Source organism: Saccoglossus kowalevskii, chromosome 13, assembly GCF_978046115.1.
Source record: "Saccoglossus kowalevskii chromosome 13, keSacKowa6.1, whole genome shotgun sequence".
NCBI classification, from domain to species: Eukaryota; Metazoa; Hemichordata; class Enteropneusta; family Harrimaniidae; genus Saccoglossus; species Saccoglossus kowalevskii.
The window spans coordinates 17,084,690-17,103,552 of record NC_140653.1 but is presented as its reverse complement, the minus strand read 5'-3'; the positions used below and the strand labels follow the sequence as shown (position 1 = coordinate 17,103,552).

At 34.6% G+C, this 18,863-nt stretch overlaps 1 protein-coding gene across 4 annotated transcripts in view; it reads left to right on the top strand.

Moving 5' to 3' along the window:
• The window catches only part of LOC100313703 (PIAS-like protein), a 41,499-nt gene that overhangs the window by 779 nt on the left and 21,857 nt on the right, over positions 1–18,863 (top strand). For all 4 annotated transcript variants that reach the window (XM_085506673.1, XM_085506672.1, XM_085506674.1 and 1 more), the window contains exons 2-7: positions 7,652–8,081; positions 14,318–14,453; positions 16,392–16,482; positions 16,801–16,935; positions 17,799–17,907; positions 18,468–18,636. In XM_085506673.1, coding sequence (XP_085362799.1) covers positions 7,652–8,081; positions 14,318–14,453; positions 16,392–16,482; positions 16,801–16,935; positions 17,799–17,907; positions 18,468–18,636 — 1,070 coding nt within the window. The remainder of the gene's footprint in view (positions 1–7,651; positions 8,082–14,317; positions 14,454–16,391; positions 16,483–16,800; positions 16,936–17,798; positions 17,908–18,467; positions 18,637–18,863) is intronic.

Here is an 18,863-nt window from a genome sequence, read left to right as displayed (position 1 = left end):
AGCTTTTACACAGAACATGTCTTTGTATTTTTGTAAACTTGTTTTTCTCATTTGATGTTCACATTTGTACATTTATGTAACACCACTGTGTAATAGGTAGAGATTTGTGAACTAGTATAACCTCACTGCATCCAAAATAACTGACATCTTTTGCATGTGATGTTGTAACTGGATTTTTCTAATTGCCATCTCTACTGTTTTATATGGAAATATAATAGGACAAACTGTACCTAAAAACATGCCTTATAGTCAGACTGTGAGAAATTACAGCTACATGTATGTGGATATATTTATTCTGTTCAGGTCTAAACTTGCTTCATAAAAGTAAAAATAGATAATGTTTTACCTCCATGATCTAGTGTACTAAAATGACATTTTTAAAATTACGTTATTCAAGGTAGTATAAAGTTTATCTGTTTGTGCCTCTGATTTTACTAACTCTATATAACACTTATATCTGACAAGTCAACGTTTTGTTAATCAAATTATTGGCTGCCATAAAAGTATACATTTTCTTCATTTAGCAATTTTTGGTCTGCTCTTTCTATTTTGTTGTCTATCTAGTTGGATACATTAGCCATTACATGTTGCTAGGGAGTAGGATTGGCTCTGACTCGTACATGTAATATAATTCATATAAAAGCTCTATAATCAGTGTAAGTATGCATTGAATTGCCATAATGTCATTATGATAGGAAGATGGAAGATAATTTTATTTGAAATCAACATTTATTTTATTATTAGAAGAAGACAAAAATATAAATTATGCAGCACACTTAGGCGCACTTAGGTTATAGAATGCTTTACATTTTTTTATGACTTGATATCTAATCAGGGTTTGCGCTAGTGTCTCGGCAAGACGAGTCCCACTTAAAACATTTTAAGAAATTGAAATTTGACCCTGGATGACTTTATTAGAGATTGGACCCCAGCTTGCCTGAAAAAATGGGTCCGGGTCCCTCTTCAATAATTGGAGTCCGGGAAGCAAAATATGGGGTTAACGCAATTCCTGCTAATTACACTATAAACTGTGTGGTCAACTTTTTAGCATAAAAATGGGATGCATCAGCATGAAGTGCTCTGCAGAACTGCTTTTTAATATAGCATATCTATACTTGAAGGTTAAGTTACCACAATTTGTATTTTTTTCGAGTGAAATCAAAAAAATTTACCTGTTTTTACTGTTGATGCTTCAATTTATGTAAAAACATGCATAACTAATAGAATAATTTAGTGAATGGTAGTTTATTTTCTCAGATCTGTCAAATTTAACTATGGATATGTGAAATAGGTTTCAGTGTTCTCCTCAGACTCTAAGCCAAGCATCGCGGCTAATTTACATAACATTACATCTTATTTGCATAATTTTATTTGCATGATAATTAGTTTCCCCAACAAACATAACTGAAATAAAGAAGAGATATATATCTCATATATTTTATATCATTTACATTCATTGTGTTTTATGTGTGCATCAAGTCAAATAAAGTTTGAAATAGAACAGGAAAGAAATGGAAATACTTATAGCCAGTCAGTAAATATATTGTTTATCCGTGGAGGTAACTGGTTCATCATTATTTTGTATACAAGTACGGTCAGTTTTAGTGCCAATGTTACTGTCAGTTCATACGACGGGGGGGATTTGTTTGTAAAATCTGCAAGATTGCGGGTTATCAAAATATGAAGAAATTAATAAATCAATAATGACACTTTTTTTCTACAACTGCATTTCAAAACTAAAGTCAGCAATTTTTCATTGATCTATTATTTGTGTAACGCTACAATCACTGTAACATTGTCAGCTGACGGCATTGCGTTGAACAGGTATTCCCCGCTGCTGTTGCGATCATCAGTCCCTGACTTTTTTGTTCAAAAATACACAAACTTAGAATGTTTGCTTAATTAAAACGATTCATTGATGATTAACTTAGAAATTACATCAAAATCGCCAACGAAATGTTGTCAGTGTTCTCCACAAATAAAATTTAAAGAGGGGTGCTAATTTCCATATAATTTGCATATCTAATTTACATATAATTAGCATACCAATCAAACATTTCAAAGAAAATTCTTAGCACTTTTATATTTACATCAACCTTAAATACTGTGTACAAGTACTATATTAATGTTCTTGAATTATTTTGATGAATAAATTAAACCACTTGATGTAAAAAATATATCAACTTTGACAAATGAAGAATATCAATTGTATTCTCTGTAATGGAACAAGTTGTGAAATTCTAGCCTTTCATTAATTTCTTTTAAATTTCTTTCAAGTATTTTCATTTTTAAAAGTTTTATAAATGCTCTACCATATTGTAATAGTTGAAAAACCCAAAAAATAAGAAGAAAAATATTTTTACGTAACAAAATTACCATTTAAAAGAAAAAGAAAAAATCAAATCCAATGACTGTAAATAAATTAATTATTATGTTGATTGCATCATGGGTACTGAGGACAAAGGTCAAATCAGATACCGTGTCATCCATGTTGTTTCAGTGTTTACCGTACGTTTTGTTTTGGTAATTTATTTGATGAGTCTTTTTACTTGTTTTGACTCTCCCATTGCGTGATTAACTCAATGCTTGTGACAATCACTTCACGCATCCAGCCATTGTTTTTTGTTTATTTCCCAGACATCCAATTCATTGTCCTAGTTGTCGCCTATGCCACTATCTGTCTCTTCGTTCTTTGTTTTATCTCTTGTCAATTAATAAGAGGTCTCTCAATAACGTCGTCGGGACATCTTCCGGACTCGTGAAACAGCTGTTCACCAAAAACAAAGGAGGGCGCTGAAGATAAATAGAGGGGCGCAAATAAATTAAAGAGGGGCGGTGCGCCCCTCTTAAACCCCTCGTGGAGAACACTGGTTGTTTTTAAACATCGCGGAAAAACATGCACTCTGCACCGCCATCTTTGTTACCTCAATCAAAATCTCCGTTGTAACCCAGCATGCATCGGTTCGATCAATACAGGTTATTGTTTTAAAGATGTGCTAGACGAGGCTGACACTTGTAAACAATACAACGTGAATAAGCATCGCGGGCAGGATTTCAAGGATCGCGGGCGAAACAAAAGCGATGCGACTGTTTGTCTAAGCGACGCGGGCCCGCAGTGCTTGAAAGGCCTGGAGAGAACACTGGGTTTCTAGTACAAGTTGACATTATTGGTAGAATTCAAGCATGAATCTAGTCAAATAGAAACAGCCATCAGAGTTTAAAAATGGTTGTCAATCAACGGTTTATAGGAATTTGAGTGTTCACCCCAAATTGTTAGTTTGATCTTGAGGTTTATTTATCCCAGCATGGGTGTCTAAGACTTTTGTACAAACACTTGACTTATGTCATGGTGGTTACCAAAGTGTGAGTGGCAGAAATAAGATTAGATTGCTTCAATGTTAGCTCTAATCAGTGCAGTTCTTTGGTCAGTTGAAAAGTTATGCATTATCCACTGTTATGTTGGCTTGTTTTGTGGTTTATTTTCTGCTTTTAACTGTTACAGCTAGACCTTACTGTAAAAACATTTATTTTCACTGGCATTTAATATCAATGATGCTAAGAGCAATTTTGCTGGGTTTCACAAACTTGGCAAAGAAACAATGAGTTTTATTGTTATTTTATATTGTTCACATGGATTTAACATGGTGGCTTTTACTCATTGTAAAATAGTGAAAACTGGTGAATAATTAATGTGCTTGCAGTACATACTTAAAATATTTGGTTTGGCACTTTAAAAAAAAAATCAAAGCACACCATGCAAGAAACATGCTAACACCCTTATAGTGCAATTGAAAGGACATTTTTCAAGCCAGGATTATTAGTTAGCATCATGATGCACAACAATTGCAACAGATTTGTGTGTAATAAATATGATGCTTTCAATATATTGAGTGACTTCATTTATGTATTAAGTTGTGCAGTTTGTAATATTAATAAGTTGATAGGATATTCAAATTATATTTTACTAGTATGTTAGATGAATTTCGTCTAATCAGAGTTTTTTTTCAAATTAGTTTTATAGACAAGATCAGATTCTCAACTTTACTATTCCAATAAGTTAAGAAGTACCTTTTTTCAGTGACAACTATACAAATAATGGAAGTTGACATAGTAGTATAAATACTTTAGTCCTCATTTGCCAAGTCGAAGACCCTGAATATATACCTGTAACAAAATGTTTTCCCAGATAATCCCTTGAGATAGCCGTAAATTTTTCAGTACCTGTTCACTATGTTTTGTTTGGTGTTATTTGCTATTGCTATTTGCTCTCCCTTTTATCCACTCAATAGAAAGGGTTTGGCTTTATGTCATCCTAAATCAAATCAAATTAATGGGACTCAATTTTCACTTCATCAACTTTCAAGTTCCTGGTAACTATAGAGTGATAATGTCACATTGTGACTGTTAATTCTGTAAGTTTCAAATGAATTGTCACAATATTAATGTATTGTATCAAGGCAATGTTCTCCCAGATCTGTTGAAACCTGTGAAATGCTTAGTAATTCAACTTTTGAATGTCTTGGCTTTTTGATGCTTTCTTAGTTTCTACTTTATTGCAAGTGCCTGGCACAATTAAAACAACAATAAGACTTGAAAGAGTTACATAATTTTTTTATTCACTATTGTTACCAATGTAATGGTGACCAATGGTCAAACCAACCAAGTCTACAAGGTTCAATTCATGTTTTGTGAACTTAATGCCCCAGTCTGTTCTGGGTCAGTGAACTCTTCTACCTTAGGCCTGTGATAAAAAATAAACAGACTGTAGAATATATGAATGCTAGACGAAACAGAAAGTAACGAAAATAGTAGCAAACTGCATATGTAAACAGACTCAACATCACGACAGTCATAAAAGATTTAATAGTTTTTCCATGATCAGATCACTGCAATATTTGAATCCAATTATCTTTTCTCCTGCAAGATGTTCAGTTGATCACTAATCTTTATTTTAAACAAGCACTTCTGTATTCTTGTATTGATTATTGATTGTTACCCAATAATTGTATCTGTTGTACTATAAAGTATGGATATGACAACATCGGATAAATAAATGAAAGTAAAACTTAAGTGTATTAATGCTAATGTCTGATTTGGAATGGGTTATTATGAGAAACAATGTCTTGTTATCTTACTAAAGAATGTAAATTTTGTTTTTGAAAATGTAAAACATGATACAAATTTTCTTACTATATTTGCTCTGTAAGTGCAATTATACATATGCTGTAATACTGATCAAAATATCTTATTTTAATATTCCAGTTACAATCGATGCATTTTTTTGTTGATATGCACTTCTATTGGAGATGCCCTTTAATAGAACAAATACAGTGTACAATTTGTCAGTCTTTCAACTGCTCAGTCTGTTTGACCTTGCCAAGATTTAAATGCATGCTGACCTTGTATTTTTATGGTCAAACTGGGAAGTGTTCAATGAAGGGTGCTGTGTTCACTTCCTGTTTTAGCTATACACAGGACAAATTTCCCGCATGAAAATTACATTTATGAAAATTTAATTTCCGAATTGCAACATGCCCATTAGTCCTGTCGACAATACATGCAATTACACGATAATTTCAAAATAAAAAGTTGTACCTACCTGTACCCTACTTTTATTAGCTCCGCTGTCGACTTTGTCGAGCAGAGCTTATCATATGAGTGATTGTCCGTCGTCGTCCATGTCAATGTTTTACTTTTTCGACTTCTTCTTGAAAACTACAAGCCTGAATGCTTTGATACTTGGTGTATATGTACCTTGGGTAGACCTCTCTTAGGTTTGTTCATTTCATGTTGATATCTTCAATTCTCTAATTTTGGTGAATATTTTTGTCATTTTTGGTACAAAGTGATATTTTCGACTTCTTGTTAAAAAATGCAAGTGCAATTGCTTTGATACTACATATATAGGTACCACATGTGGACCTCTCTCAGATTTGTTCATTTTGTAATGATATCTTTAATTCTCTAATTTTGGTGAATATTTTTATCATTTTTGGTAAAAAGTGATATTTTCGACTTCTTGTTAAAAACCACAAGTCCAATTGCTTTGATACTACATATATAGGTAATACATGTGGACCTCTCTCAGATTTGTTCATTTCGTGATGATATCTTCAATTCTCCAATTTTGGTGAATATTTTTGTAATTTTTGGTAAAAAGTGATATTTTCGACTTCTTGTTAAAAACCACAAATCCGATTGCTTTGATATTACATATATAGGTACTACATGTGGACCTCTCTCAGATTTGTTCATTTTGTAATGATATCTTCAATTCTCTAATTTTGGTGAATATTTTTGTAATTTTTGGTAAAAAGTGATATTTTCGACTTCTTGTTAAAAACCAAAAGTTCAATTGCTTTGATATTACATATATAGATACTACATGTAGACCTTTCTCAGATTTGTTCATTTCGTGATGATATCTTCAATTCTCTAATTTTGGTGAATATTTTGGTCATTTTTGTTAGAAAGTGATATTTTCGACTTCTTGTTAAAAACTGCAAGTCCGATTGCTTTGATACTATACATATTGTTCATTTTCTAATGATGTCTTCAGTTCTTTAATTGAAATGTGCATTGCTAACAGCGGAGCTATCTCAGCCGATAGGCTGCTTGTTTTTTTTTTAAACCCGAACTGCCGTTTAACAGCCCTGGGCGAATGTATGGCAGAATCCGGTACAATCGTCTGATTCGTCACAGCTACATCATTTTTTAAATTTGTACTATGTAACGATGCATTTTATTAGATAAAGCCATGCATTGATGCAAAAAATAACCAATCAGATATTTGTTCCAAAAAAAACACAAATAAATTCATTTCCTCCACTTATGATGTGAATTGAAAGTATTGCCTTTTTACCAGGGTTTTCAATCGTGATTGAAAGAAAATGTAAATGTAAATTGAATCGATGACATTCGTCAAATTATAAACATTTATGTGTTTTGGCAAACATTGGTGTGGACTTCTTCGTGATCAGCAATGTCTGTAATTGTACAATGGCTGCACTGGTCGTTTACCTATCATTCGCTAGGCGATGACATTGCTCCTGCTATAGGTTACTGTGTGAACTTGGTCTTAAACCATAGACCTTATGTTTTAACAAATGATATCGATTTTATATATATGACGTCATGTTGACAGTAAAAATAGGGTACGGTATACACTTTTCTCAGCCACATGTTAATTTATAATTATAAACTTTTTGTTCAGTGCTGTTATCACCTTACAGTGACCTGACCCCTCCTCGAGAACTGGCAAACTGGTGTATAGTTCTTCCCAGAGCATTCTAGAGCAATGTGTTAACCATGAAATATTTTTTCTTCACCACCAGGAAATATCCATACTGAAATGAAACCAAGTGAAAATTTCCTCTTTTCTTTCTTGATTTTATCCCATTTTGTTCAGCATTAAAATTGTGTGGATTATGACTTTTTGTTGTGAGCAGTCTATGAATGCTGGTATGATACTGAATGCTTTTTTTATTGTCAGTATCTGTCACATTACGGCTTAAAACTAGAATTAATATTACCGGAATGGTACTAACATGTTCTTACTGTGTTGGAACTGTATATTTTATTTTTTCTGTAGTATATACATCTATTTTTAGAATGAAACTAACCTTGATATAATTGTATTTTATTCTCACAGCATATGGTTATGAGTTTTCGAGTGTCTGAATTGCAAGTTTTGTTGGGTTTTGCGGGAAAGAACAAGAGTGGACGTAAACATGAACTCCAGGCACGAGCTCTTCAGCTTTTAAAAAATGGCTGTGACACGCCAGTGCAAATAAAAATTAAAAACTTGTACAGAAGGCGGTATCCACATAAGTTTCATGTGATAAGTCCACCTCATGCGACAATGTCATCATCAACAACAACAACGTCGTCGTCATCATCAAATACACAGTATTCCACAAATTTTAGATTACAACCAACACATTCACAAGGACTATTGAACTTAAATAACACTGCATCGTCAGGATCACAATCAAGTTCACTGCCAGTGCATCCTGATGTCCGGTTAAAACATTTACCATTTTATGATGTATTGGATGATTTGATCAAACCAACAAGTTTAGGTGAGTTACAATGTGCATTTGTTACTATAACTATGTTATATGTTTCAATGTTTGTGTGTATACATGTATGTGTATTCTGAGTTGTATGCTTATGTGGTCTTAGCAATTTGAGCAACTTTACGCTATTAATTATGTCAGACAAAAACAAATGAAATTATGGAAGTGCTCCAAGGCCGGCTTGTGCTTCTTCTGGCTGCCTTGGTGTCCTTTAATAATATAGATATTTTCATCACACCATAATTTAGTCTGACCTTGACCTTGTGATGGTGTTTTCACCAAGAAATATGAGTGATAGAATTGTTCCATCTATGTGGAAATACAGTTACCCATCTATTGAGGCAGAAATGTGAGGTACTGTAATAGATTAATTAATTTGCGAATCACATAGTTTTTTTTAAAAAGCGTATACAAATGGAAGCTATTCTTTGCTTCTGTGCAAATTCTTTTTGGTTGATTCAATAATTTGTATTTCATTTAAATTTCACTTATTCCTCAGCTCCTGAGAGCGAGGTTATTTGTAGTTATGTTGGCGATCGCCACTGTGTCTGCGGAAGTACTATGGAGGATTGCATGATGGGAGTGAAAAGTCTTTTGATCAGTAAAATAATTTTAGAAAAGTGAAAACTAAAGTGACTGTGAAATAAAGTTTGGTTTTAAATATTAAATATCATGAAATTTGAATGTAATAATGAAAGGAAATTGAACTGGTTTGAAAGAGCAGTAAATGTAGCCAGAATGCAAGGTCAGAATCCAGGGGTCAAAATACGTCACAATACATCCATCAAAGCTGTTGCAAAGTGTCAACAACTATGGATGAGGTAAAATACTTCGTTTGCAGTTTGGGTGAATGGCCGTGGAGAAAAATTCATGCAAATTATTTACTTCAGTAACAGTATCTGCTACTTGTTTGTGTAATAGAAATTTATACAAGAAATGCTGCCAAAAGGCATGTCCTTCTAGTAAACAAAACAACCTTGGGACGTTTATCTTGAGAAATTGAGAAGACAAAAATCCCTTGGGACAGTTGTTGTGAAACAATAGACATGCTTCGCCAGGGTATCAAGGTTATTTTGATTATTTGAAGATGGAAACTGCTGATTTATGGAAGAGCAATGTTCAATGTCATTGGCAAAGTAATGCCGTTTTTAGAGGGGTGACTCGCTAGAAGTATTCACTGTGACTCTGGACTTTTCATTCGGGTTTATGCAACACTTACTTGTTACTATCAAGAAGGTTTACTATCTTGTTTGTATTTGCACAATGTGAATGAGGGGTTTATTGTCAAAATATATACAGGTGCTTGTATGCCTATTGAAAACCATACAAAGTTAGACCAATGCACATCCGTTTCATGTGTTAAAAGAACATTGTGATGTTTTCATGGAATTGTTATATCGTGGTATCATTCCCAACTATCACCAAACTGTACGTTTTGACGACTCTATGCACTTCTGGGACTTGTAATAATTTTCTGGAAACTGTACAGCAAATCACATATTTTCCTTATTAATTGTTCATAGTTTTTCTAAATTTCAGTTTTCATTGTTCATAATTATTTACAATAATAACATATTTTTCCGATTGTGTGCATGACAGCTTTGCCCACACACAATAAGACAGGATGATATGTGCGAGTATGTTTCATGGATTAATAGGCCACTCCTTTGCTTCAATTCCAACTACATCTCTGGAAATATCACTTTATGTTTATCATCCATATTTTGATATCCCACAATGTGTCGATTTCTTATCTGGAAATTCTAACTACTATTTCGCAAAATTTGACCAGCCTTGCTTCTACCAGTCATTTAAGTCAACTACCATATTGTCCTTCACAGTGAAGGTTAATTCAGATATATTGTAAATTACACAGAGGTAACATTACAATACATTCTCTGTCACATTCCCTTGTATTACATATCAATCTTTGAGCTGAGGCAGTTATGGTTCTACAACCATCACCAGTTCTCTTGTAATGTAATGGATCTTTTCTGATCTGATCTCAGCACATCTGTAATCTGGGACTGATCAATTGAGAAGCATTCATGGTAATATATCATTAGCCCCCACCAGACAATGATGTGCCAGAACAGAGAATAACTTTGGTTCCATGTTTTCTTGGCCATATATCCAACATTACCGTATTACCCCGGGCACGCGCCCCTCCCTGGGCAAGCGCCCACCCCCCTGTTTTCACAAAAGTTACATGTTGGGGACATCCTCGGTTAAACGCCCAGGGTGATTTTTAACCAAGAACGGGGTCAACAATAAAGTTTTATTTGTCAAAAACAAACGCGTTTGATTTATTTAAATAGTGTGTTTGTTACGGTACCGGTAGTTCATTTTTTGGAGTGTGTGGTGGCACTGAAAAAGACCGTTTTGTTTGTGTTTTTACGTAAAAACTCATTGGAACTTAACGACGTAAGATGAACTACGCAGCATGTGGCGCACACGTTCTGCTATCTCTTCATTCACGATGAATCCAATATTGCAATAATCCATACCTTGGTGAGTGGTTTGAAGCACTTAGATTTGGTTTCAAAATGTAGCACCCGCTGACTGTGAATCCATAACGGGAGCTAGCATTTACGAGACATCACGTCGTAAACTTGCTACTTTCTTTCCATCCATCATCACAGCTATGGCATTACGGTCATGTAGATTATTTTTCTGTCGTTGAAGAAAAAACATTTTGCCGACCTCAAGTCTATTACGATAACCATAATGAGACATGCTTACGATGGGAACTTGTTGCATCATAATTTTGTCATGTGTGTGGGTGCGTGAATAAATCATGTTAATGAGGTCGACCAGAGTTTGTTTTCAGTCTGTTTTTTATGTATCGCTATTTGGATATGTTTATGTATTCACAATAGTTTGTAAACATTTCACATCAGTAATAAAAGGTTTGTTTCATAACCCTGTCTGCTATTCTTTAGCGATTTATCAATATGTGTGTGAACAAAATTATGCTAATGAGGTCATCGCCATTTACAAGCTGTCGTTTTTTCCGGCCGTTTCGACTTGCACTGATCACGGTTACTAAAAAAGTAACTGTGCATTGATTACAATACTTACCATACGTTGTAGCCGATTTCAGTGAGTAATACAACTTCATTCGCTGACATAAAACAATTTTTATTCTTGAAATTCAACCCTGTGTCTTAGTGTTTCAACAGTTCTTGACCGAGTGCTCACGTTTATTGAAACCTCGCATAAATCAAGAAATAAGTACGTGTACAAAGTGTACAAAAGCATTCCTTTATTTGACCTTATCATACGATCACAAAAACAACTTTTTTAAATCATTTTTGGGGTGGTCCTCGGTTAAGCGCCCACCCCCAATTTTTCCCGATTTTATATGTTCAGGCCCCTCGGTGCGTGCCCGTGGTAATACGGTAACTGATTTTATTCAAATCTGATACACATGTGATGTACTAAGTGTTACACAAGAACTTTTTAAGCTCCTCTGTCAAATTTGTCAAGGTGTATATGTACTTTAGGTAGACCTATCTCAGATTTGTTGATTTTATAATGATATTTTCAGTTCTTTAATTGAAATGTGCATTGCTAACAGCAGAACTATCTTAGCTGAGAGGCTGCTTGTTGGAAAAAATCATGCCGAAATCAATTCCAACAGATGGTACTGCGACATTGATAATTCACTTTCGCATTGCGTTACCAGAAAATCTTCTGGAATTTCTGAAGAATTGCAGGTCAATGGTCATTGTTGCAACTGCTTCTCATCAAAAGTTTGCGTACGATCCAATACATTCGACAATGATGAAGATTTTGACTAAGACTGTGTTCCAGACTAAAATATTTTTAACCTAGTACATCCAGGTGATACATACCATACTTCCCCGAGTATAACAACCCCCCCCCCCCCTCCTCCTTCTGTTTTTAGACATTTGAAGAGTTGAGGGCATCTCCAAGTATAGGCCCAGGGTGTTTTACAGAGTGTCGATGACATTTATTAAAATATGCATGTAAAAAGTTTATTTCATTGCATAATAATCGTGATTGGTCTTGCTTTTTCGAGAAAACTCGCATTAATTTCAGAGTGCATGACGGGCGAACGTACGGAACATGGTTTGCACCTTTTCTATTCTTTTATTTACTCAGGATGAACTGTGATGTTGCAAAACTAAAGTACCATAAAATTCCTGAGTGAGGCTGCGGCTTTAATTAAAATTCGTGTTTTCAATGGGCGATTCCAGATGCATGCGCTTTAATTAGAGCATTCACTTCGGTAACAGTGGGAATTTTTAGCTCCGCTGTCGACCTTGTCGAGCAGAGCTCATCATACCAGTGATTGTCTGTCGTCGTCCGTGTCAATGTTTTACTTTTTCAACTTCTTCTTGAAAACTACAAGCCTGAATGCTTTGACACTTGGTGTATATGTACCTTGGGTAGACCTCTCTTAGATTTATTCATTTCATATCTTCAATTCTCTAATGTTGATGAATGTATTTGCTCTATTAGAAGGGCTTATGCAATAGATACGAGAGTAGAAGTACACCAACAGCACAGATCTGTCCATGTTATATGAGCACGCTTTAAGAATTATATACCGTACTCGACCGCGTTAGCGCCCAGGGGCCTCAACTCAGAAAATCACGATTTTTTAGGGGTGGGCGCTTACCCGAGCACCCCCCTCGAAAAAGAGTGCAAATGAAAAATTTGATTCATCAAGTGACAGATTACGTCTTTGAGGGAAATCAAATTACGAAATTAGTTGAGTCGTCATTGATTTTCACAATGATCACAAAAATATGCACATTTTGTTACAATATTAATTACGTACCGCCAGAATTTACAAAATTAAAAACATTTGAGTCTGTTGGAACACAGTCGAAGTCAAAATTGTCATATTATCTCCACTGACGAAGGTGTTGGATCGTACGCAAACTCTCGATGAAAACCACTTTCGCCATGATGCATTTGCAGATTTCACCTGCAGCGGCGTCCTTTGACCTAATGGGTCAAGTTGGTTATTAACCAATCACAATGCTGTGTTGTACTGACGCAATTCTTCGGAAATTCCCGAAGACTTTCCGGTAATGCAATGCGGAAGTGAATTATCGATATCGAAGTACGATCTGTTGGAATTGATTTCAGCGAATAAACGACATAGTTTTTCCAAAAAACTAGTAACTAGCCATTTTTGAGAGGTAAACTGTAAATGGCATGAAATATTTACCGCATTTTACTTTTATTAACATGTCATTGTCGAAGTGTAGTTTACGCACGGTTACCGTGTTCTACGCATTCACAACATGTTCACAACAGTCGATATCCACGCTGTATCATATAAGAAACGATTACCAAGATTCGTTACGCAAGGCCAAGTTTTAAATTAGTTGCATTTTGAAGGGGTGGGCGCTTTGCTGAATGTGACCTCAAATATAAAAATTGCGCAAAAGTGGGGGGTGTGCGCTTGCCCGGGCATGGGCGCTAACGCGGTCGAGTACGGTACATGTATAAGCAGTGCCAAATTTGGGTGTGGTTATTCATTGAATCGTGAAATGAATATAAGAGAAGTGCCACTCCTAACCAAGGTGCAAGGTCTGATTTACAATAGCGGTTTACAAAATTTGACACACTTACATAGCTAAGACAAAGCAGATTTACAAAACATGTCACAGTCATCTGTACAATTACATTTAACATATGAATGCAACTGTAGAAATTACACTCTGACATGTATGAATTTACTAAAATACCAGTGAAACAACGGCCAGAACAATTGGTCACATGACCAAGAGTGGGATAATTCATTGAATTGTCCAATAAATATAAGCATTGCTAAATATGGGCATGGTTATTAATAGCATGTTCCTATTTTATATGCATCAACTAGTGCCAGGTGTATCAGCTATGTAAGCTGGAAATCGGTTTCCAGATCCTCCACCACAGACATTTATATAAGACATTTATTAACAGATTGCATGCTGTGAAGGCTTTCAGCAGGCAATGTGTTTAAGCAAATACTTCTGTATATTAAACAATTTCCCAATTTTCTGTTTTCCTATATACTGAATTTGCGTTTTTTTGTAGCACATCACCAATAGAAGCATGTGTAAGCCAACAGCTGTATTTATTGTAGAGTCATAGAAATACAGACTTGTTTCATTTATGTAACCATCTGTGCTACTAGATAGCATCTTGCATTCATTGTACAAGCATTTGTTATTGATGAGCTGTAATGTTTAGGTATTCTTATCACATTTCAGTTCCTAGAAGTAGTAGTAAATTCCAAGAGGCCTACTATGTTTATCACCTCAGTCCACGCGAGATATCACAGATCACATCAGCACGAGATATGAGACCTGGTGCAAGGGTAGAATATCCAGTTCAAGTACAATTGAGGTAAGTACTCAGTAACTGTATTGTTGGAAAAAAACCTACATATTTATTTCTAAATTTTAATCAATTTTGTTAAAAATTAACTAATAAAATGTTGCACTAATATTGTGACATTGAAAGGTTTAACCTTTCTCTCTTTTCATCGCAAATTCACAAAATAATCATGTTTATAGTCTGAACTGGTCTGAAGTTTGGAACAATAATAGGCAAATTTCTTGAGTGAAAACTAAAACTTTACTAAAATTTTGTCGGTTGTCTCCAAAATTAGGGTTTATTTCTAGGAATATTGAAGAATATGAAAAATTTAAAGTGTAGAAAAATGTGGGTGAGAAAGTCTGGTGGTGAAAAGGTTAATCACTATTTGATTATTGTGCGTTTTTGCTGTTACAAATCATGTGAAAAATGCTGGCTGAAAAGGAATATGCCAAATGCCATCAGAAAATGACATGTGTGGTATGAACAAACAACATGTTGATTACCAGTAGTTCTGTTCTTTGTTACGGTCTTTCGATCTCTCACACTGACTCATATTCATTTGTTGGTTGGCTTTTAACAACTTTGACTGATGCCTAAAGTCCTAAACAGCACATGCGAATGCAAAGGCTAAAATTGTCGAATTTTATATTTGGATGACTGAAATACTGCCGAGTTTGGTTGTAATATGTGGTTGGAACAGGAATACTGCAAAATATGCCCAAAGGCAGTACAACAATTCTATCAACCAACGTGTAGCATATGCCTGAGTGCATACTTTGTGGAATTTTATTATTCTATATCTTGAAATGGCATGTGCTATGCAAACGTTTGCTATCAATGACTGGATTCCATTCCTGTCACCTGCTATAGCACTTCTGCATCCAATGTTGGTTTACCCTATAAGCATGGCTACTAGAAGAGCGGCTAGGAAACTCATAGTTAGATATTCTTATTATCCATTGACTTCACTTTGATGCATGTCCAACCACTATGACGTCATCGCATATATTTCTATCTCAGTTTGTTTTCCCATGTGTTTCCACTAAATTGAAGAAATCAAGCTCATTAAGCCGTAAGATTGGCATAGAAGCATCACCGACTTCTGTGTGAATTTTGTGTGATACTCAAGGTTTCATTCTTGAAAAAAATGAAAATACTGATAGTTTTTGTTGACAGATTCTGTGAATCAAAATTGACCATGGCATTTTGTAACCCAAAAACCCATTTTGTCTGCGTTTGTCGTATTAGTTTGGGAAAATTGCTAAAAAATGGAAGGAATTATATTTTAATACAATGCATTGTTAAATTAGTATTAATAGTTTATTTTTGTTATATTGTTAAATACTAAGATGTTGTGAGAAAAATTCATTGTTTCAGTAAGGCGATCATAAGTTTGCGTCTGCTGATGTCCAACATGGTGATGAAATTTGTACCCCAAAAATGCATCTCAAAACATTTTAAAAGTTTATTTTGTACATTGAATTAGAATCTGGGAGTCTTTTATGAAAGAACTATGTTTAAACAATGTTAGTTTTTTTTTCTTAAAGTTTGCAGCTATTTTCTCCCAAATACAATGTCTGCCATCTTGTTTTTTCCTGGCCGTAAGGTGTAAGTGACACAGGAAGTTGTATGGTTTGATAGTGCAGTTTTAATCTGAATATATTTTTCAGTGTTCATATTCATACCAAATCCTTACAATACTGCATAAATCAGAGGAATTTGTTAGGAAAAAACATTACAGAAAACTCCAACGTCGGCAGTATGCTAATTCCCTTTGTTTTAGATCATAGATGTTTAACAAGACAAAACAAACATCCTAACAAAAGAACTAAGTGTTTCCTAACCGTTCTTCTAGTAACTGTGATATAAGAGAACATTTGATTGTTCAAATAAGTGCTGATGCTGCATTTTATGGAAAGGCATATTTTCAGTGAATAATATTATACTGTATTTTTTTATTTCTAGGCTTTGTCTATCTGAAACAAGCTGTGAACAGGATGATCATTATCCTCCAAATCTTTGTATAAAAGTGAATGGAAAAATGGCTCCACTACCAGTAAGATTTTTATAGAATTTTACATTGTTGTATTTTAATGTTTCTGAGAGTTGTCAATTGTCCATATTTCTGCATTTTAATTGTTTTAAACCACAGTTAAGCTAGAAAGCTATTTTTATCATGCAGGTACCTTGGGTGGATATATGTCAAATGTGTTCATTTCATGACTCCTCAAATTTTCAGTGAATTTTAATGTATACTAATTTTAGGACAAAAGTAACATTTTCTGCTCCGTAAAACTCATACAACATTTGCAGTAATCTTCAAAATTCTGACAGTTGACATGATTACGTGAATTATTATTTTTTTGCCTTGTAGAGCTTCCTTCCTCAGGCCAAAATAGGACAAGAACCAAAGAGACCAAGCAGGCCCATCAATGTGACTGGATCAACAAGACTTTCACCTACAGTGCCAAATCAGATACATGTATCATGGGCAGCAGATTTTGGAAGGGTAAGACAATAAATAGTACTTTTGTGAATGGAAATCATTTAAGCATCTACTAAATGCTAGTCTGAGACAATTGCTGTAAATTATAATACTTTACTGGTTATGAGCCCAGGGGCCTCAACATGTGAAATTGAGGAAAATAAAACATTTTTTGTTAAACAATCTTACCATGTCATTGATGTTATATTGTGCAAATAGACTTGGGTAAGCACCACTCTTGAACGAAAATTATCCAAATGACAATTTTCATCCACCATGTTCCAGATTATCTCTTTGGGGAAAATAAAATTGCAAATTCAGTTACACTGTCATTGATTTTCACACTTGAAATGAAGAAACAAAAATGTTCACAAAAAATATGCACATTTTATTACAATATTATTTACATACCATCTGAATTTATGGTGTAAGAATTTTGGGGGTCTATGGGGAAAACATTCAAGATCGTTGCTGAATGTCTTCGATCATATGCAAAATAATTCCCGTCATTATGTTTTTCTGCATGATGTGACCTGTAACAACATCCTCTGTCCTCGCAGGTCATTATATCATTAACCAATCGAATGCTGCATTGTGCCAACGCAATTCTCTGAGAATTTCGGAATATTGACGATTACATTTTTTTAACACAAGGCAGAAGTGAATTACTACAATGTTAAAATACAGTCTGTTGGCACTGATTTTGACAGTAGTGTTTACTGCATTTTGAGAACCTTTAAAGTCATTGTCTTCACACAGGAATTGTTAAATACAACTGACATGGGACCTGTTGAGTGGGCAGGAATGGGGGGTTATTTAGTCTTTTACTAGTGCATGCAAACTGGTGCCACTTGTTGATTTCTCTGTCCTCTTTCTGCTAATATTAGGGTTATGCAATAGCAGTAAGATTGGTAAAACAGCTGAATGCGGATATTTTATTACAACGTTTAAAGAGTTCAAAAGGTGTGAGGAATGCAGACCATTCAAGAGCAATGAGTAAGTAACTTGATCTTAGTTTACATCATATGTGGATGTATGGTCTACTCACTCTGTTTAGTGTGTTTGCATTGCTGGTCACAATCAGTATTTATATACAGAAATAACACTGTACACATCTTTGTTAGCAGTACGTACATATATGCGTATACAGTATATACAAGTACTATATTTTATCTATTGCATTTATTGTATATACAATTGCAAACTCTAGACGTCATTTACAGTCATTTATGTAGGTGTATATGCTTCTAATAAGGCAAATAAAATTCTGTTCTACTGTGTGTTCTGCTGAGATGCCTAATTTCTAGTGTGTATTGATCAATTTTATTAGTTCTCGGTGAGACATCCTCTTAAAACAAGGACTTGCCTGTAACGATCACATTCAAACTTCACAAATACGTCACCCATCTTTGGCAACCCAATTTATGATTGCCAAATCAAGCAATTCTGTCATTCCAGGGACTGACTTTGTTAAACTTTGTAAATATGTTGAACATTATGGGTTCTTGATGCACATCATCATCATATCATAACTTGTTTTTCTCTTTTATTTGTAGTTAAAGAAAAATTAGCTCATGATCCTGACAGTGAAATTGCTACAACGAGTTTACGGGTTTCGTTGATATGTCCTCTTGGTAAAATGCGAATGTCAATACCTTGTCGAGCGCTCACTTGTAATCATCTACAGTGTTTTGATGTCTCACTTTATCTTCAGATGAATGAAAAGTAAGTAGTCTTGTGTTATCAGAATAGAAAGTTGGTCTGTTCCTTTTCCTCAGTGTTGATCAAAAGCCAGTGACAGTGTGTAGATACATGCAGGATCTGACTGCAGTGATAGCTATCAGTACTATCTCGGGCAAACATGTATATGGAGGCTCATTTGCATGCACATGCAATCAGCATTACTCCTCATTGTTTATATCTTTCCTGAAATATGCCTGTTCAAATATTCA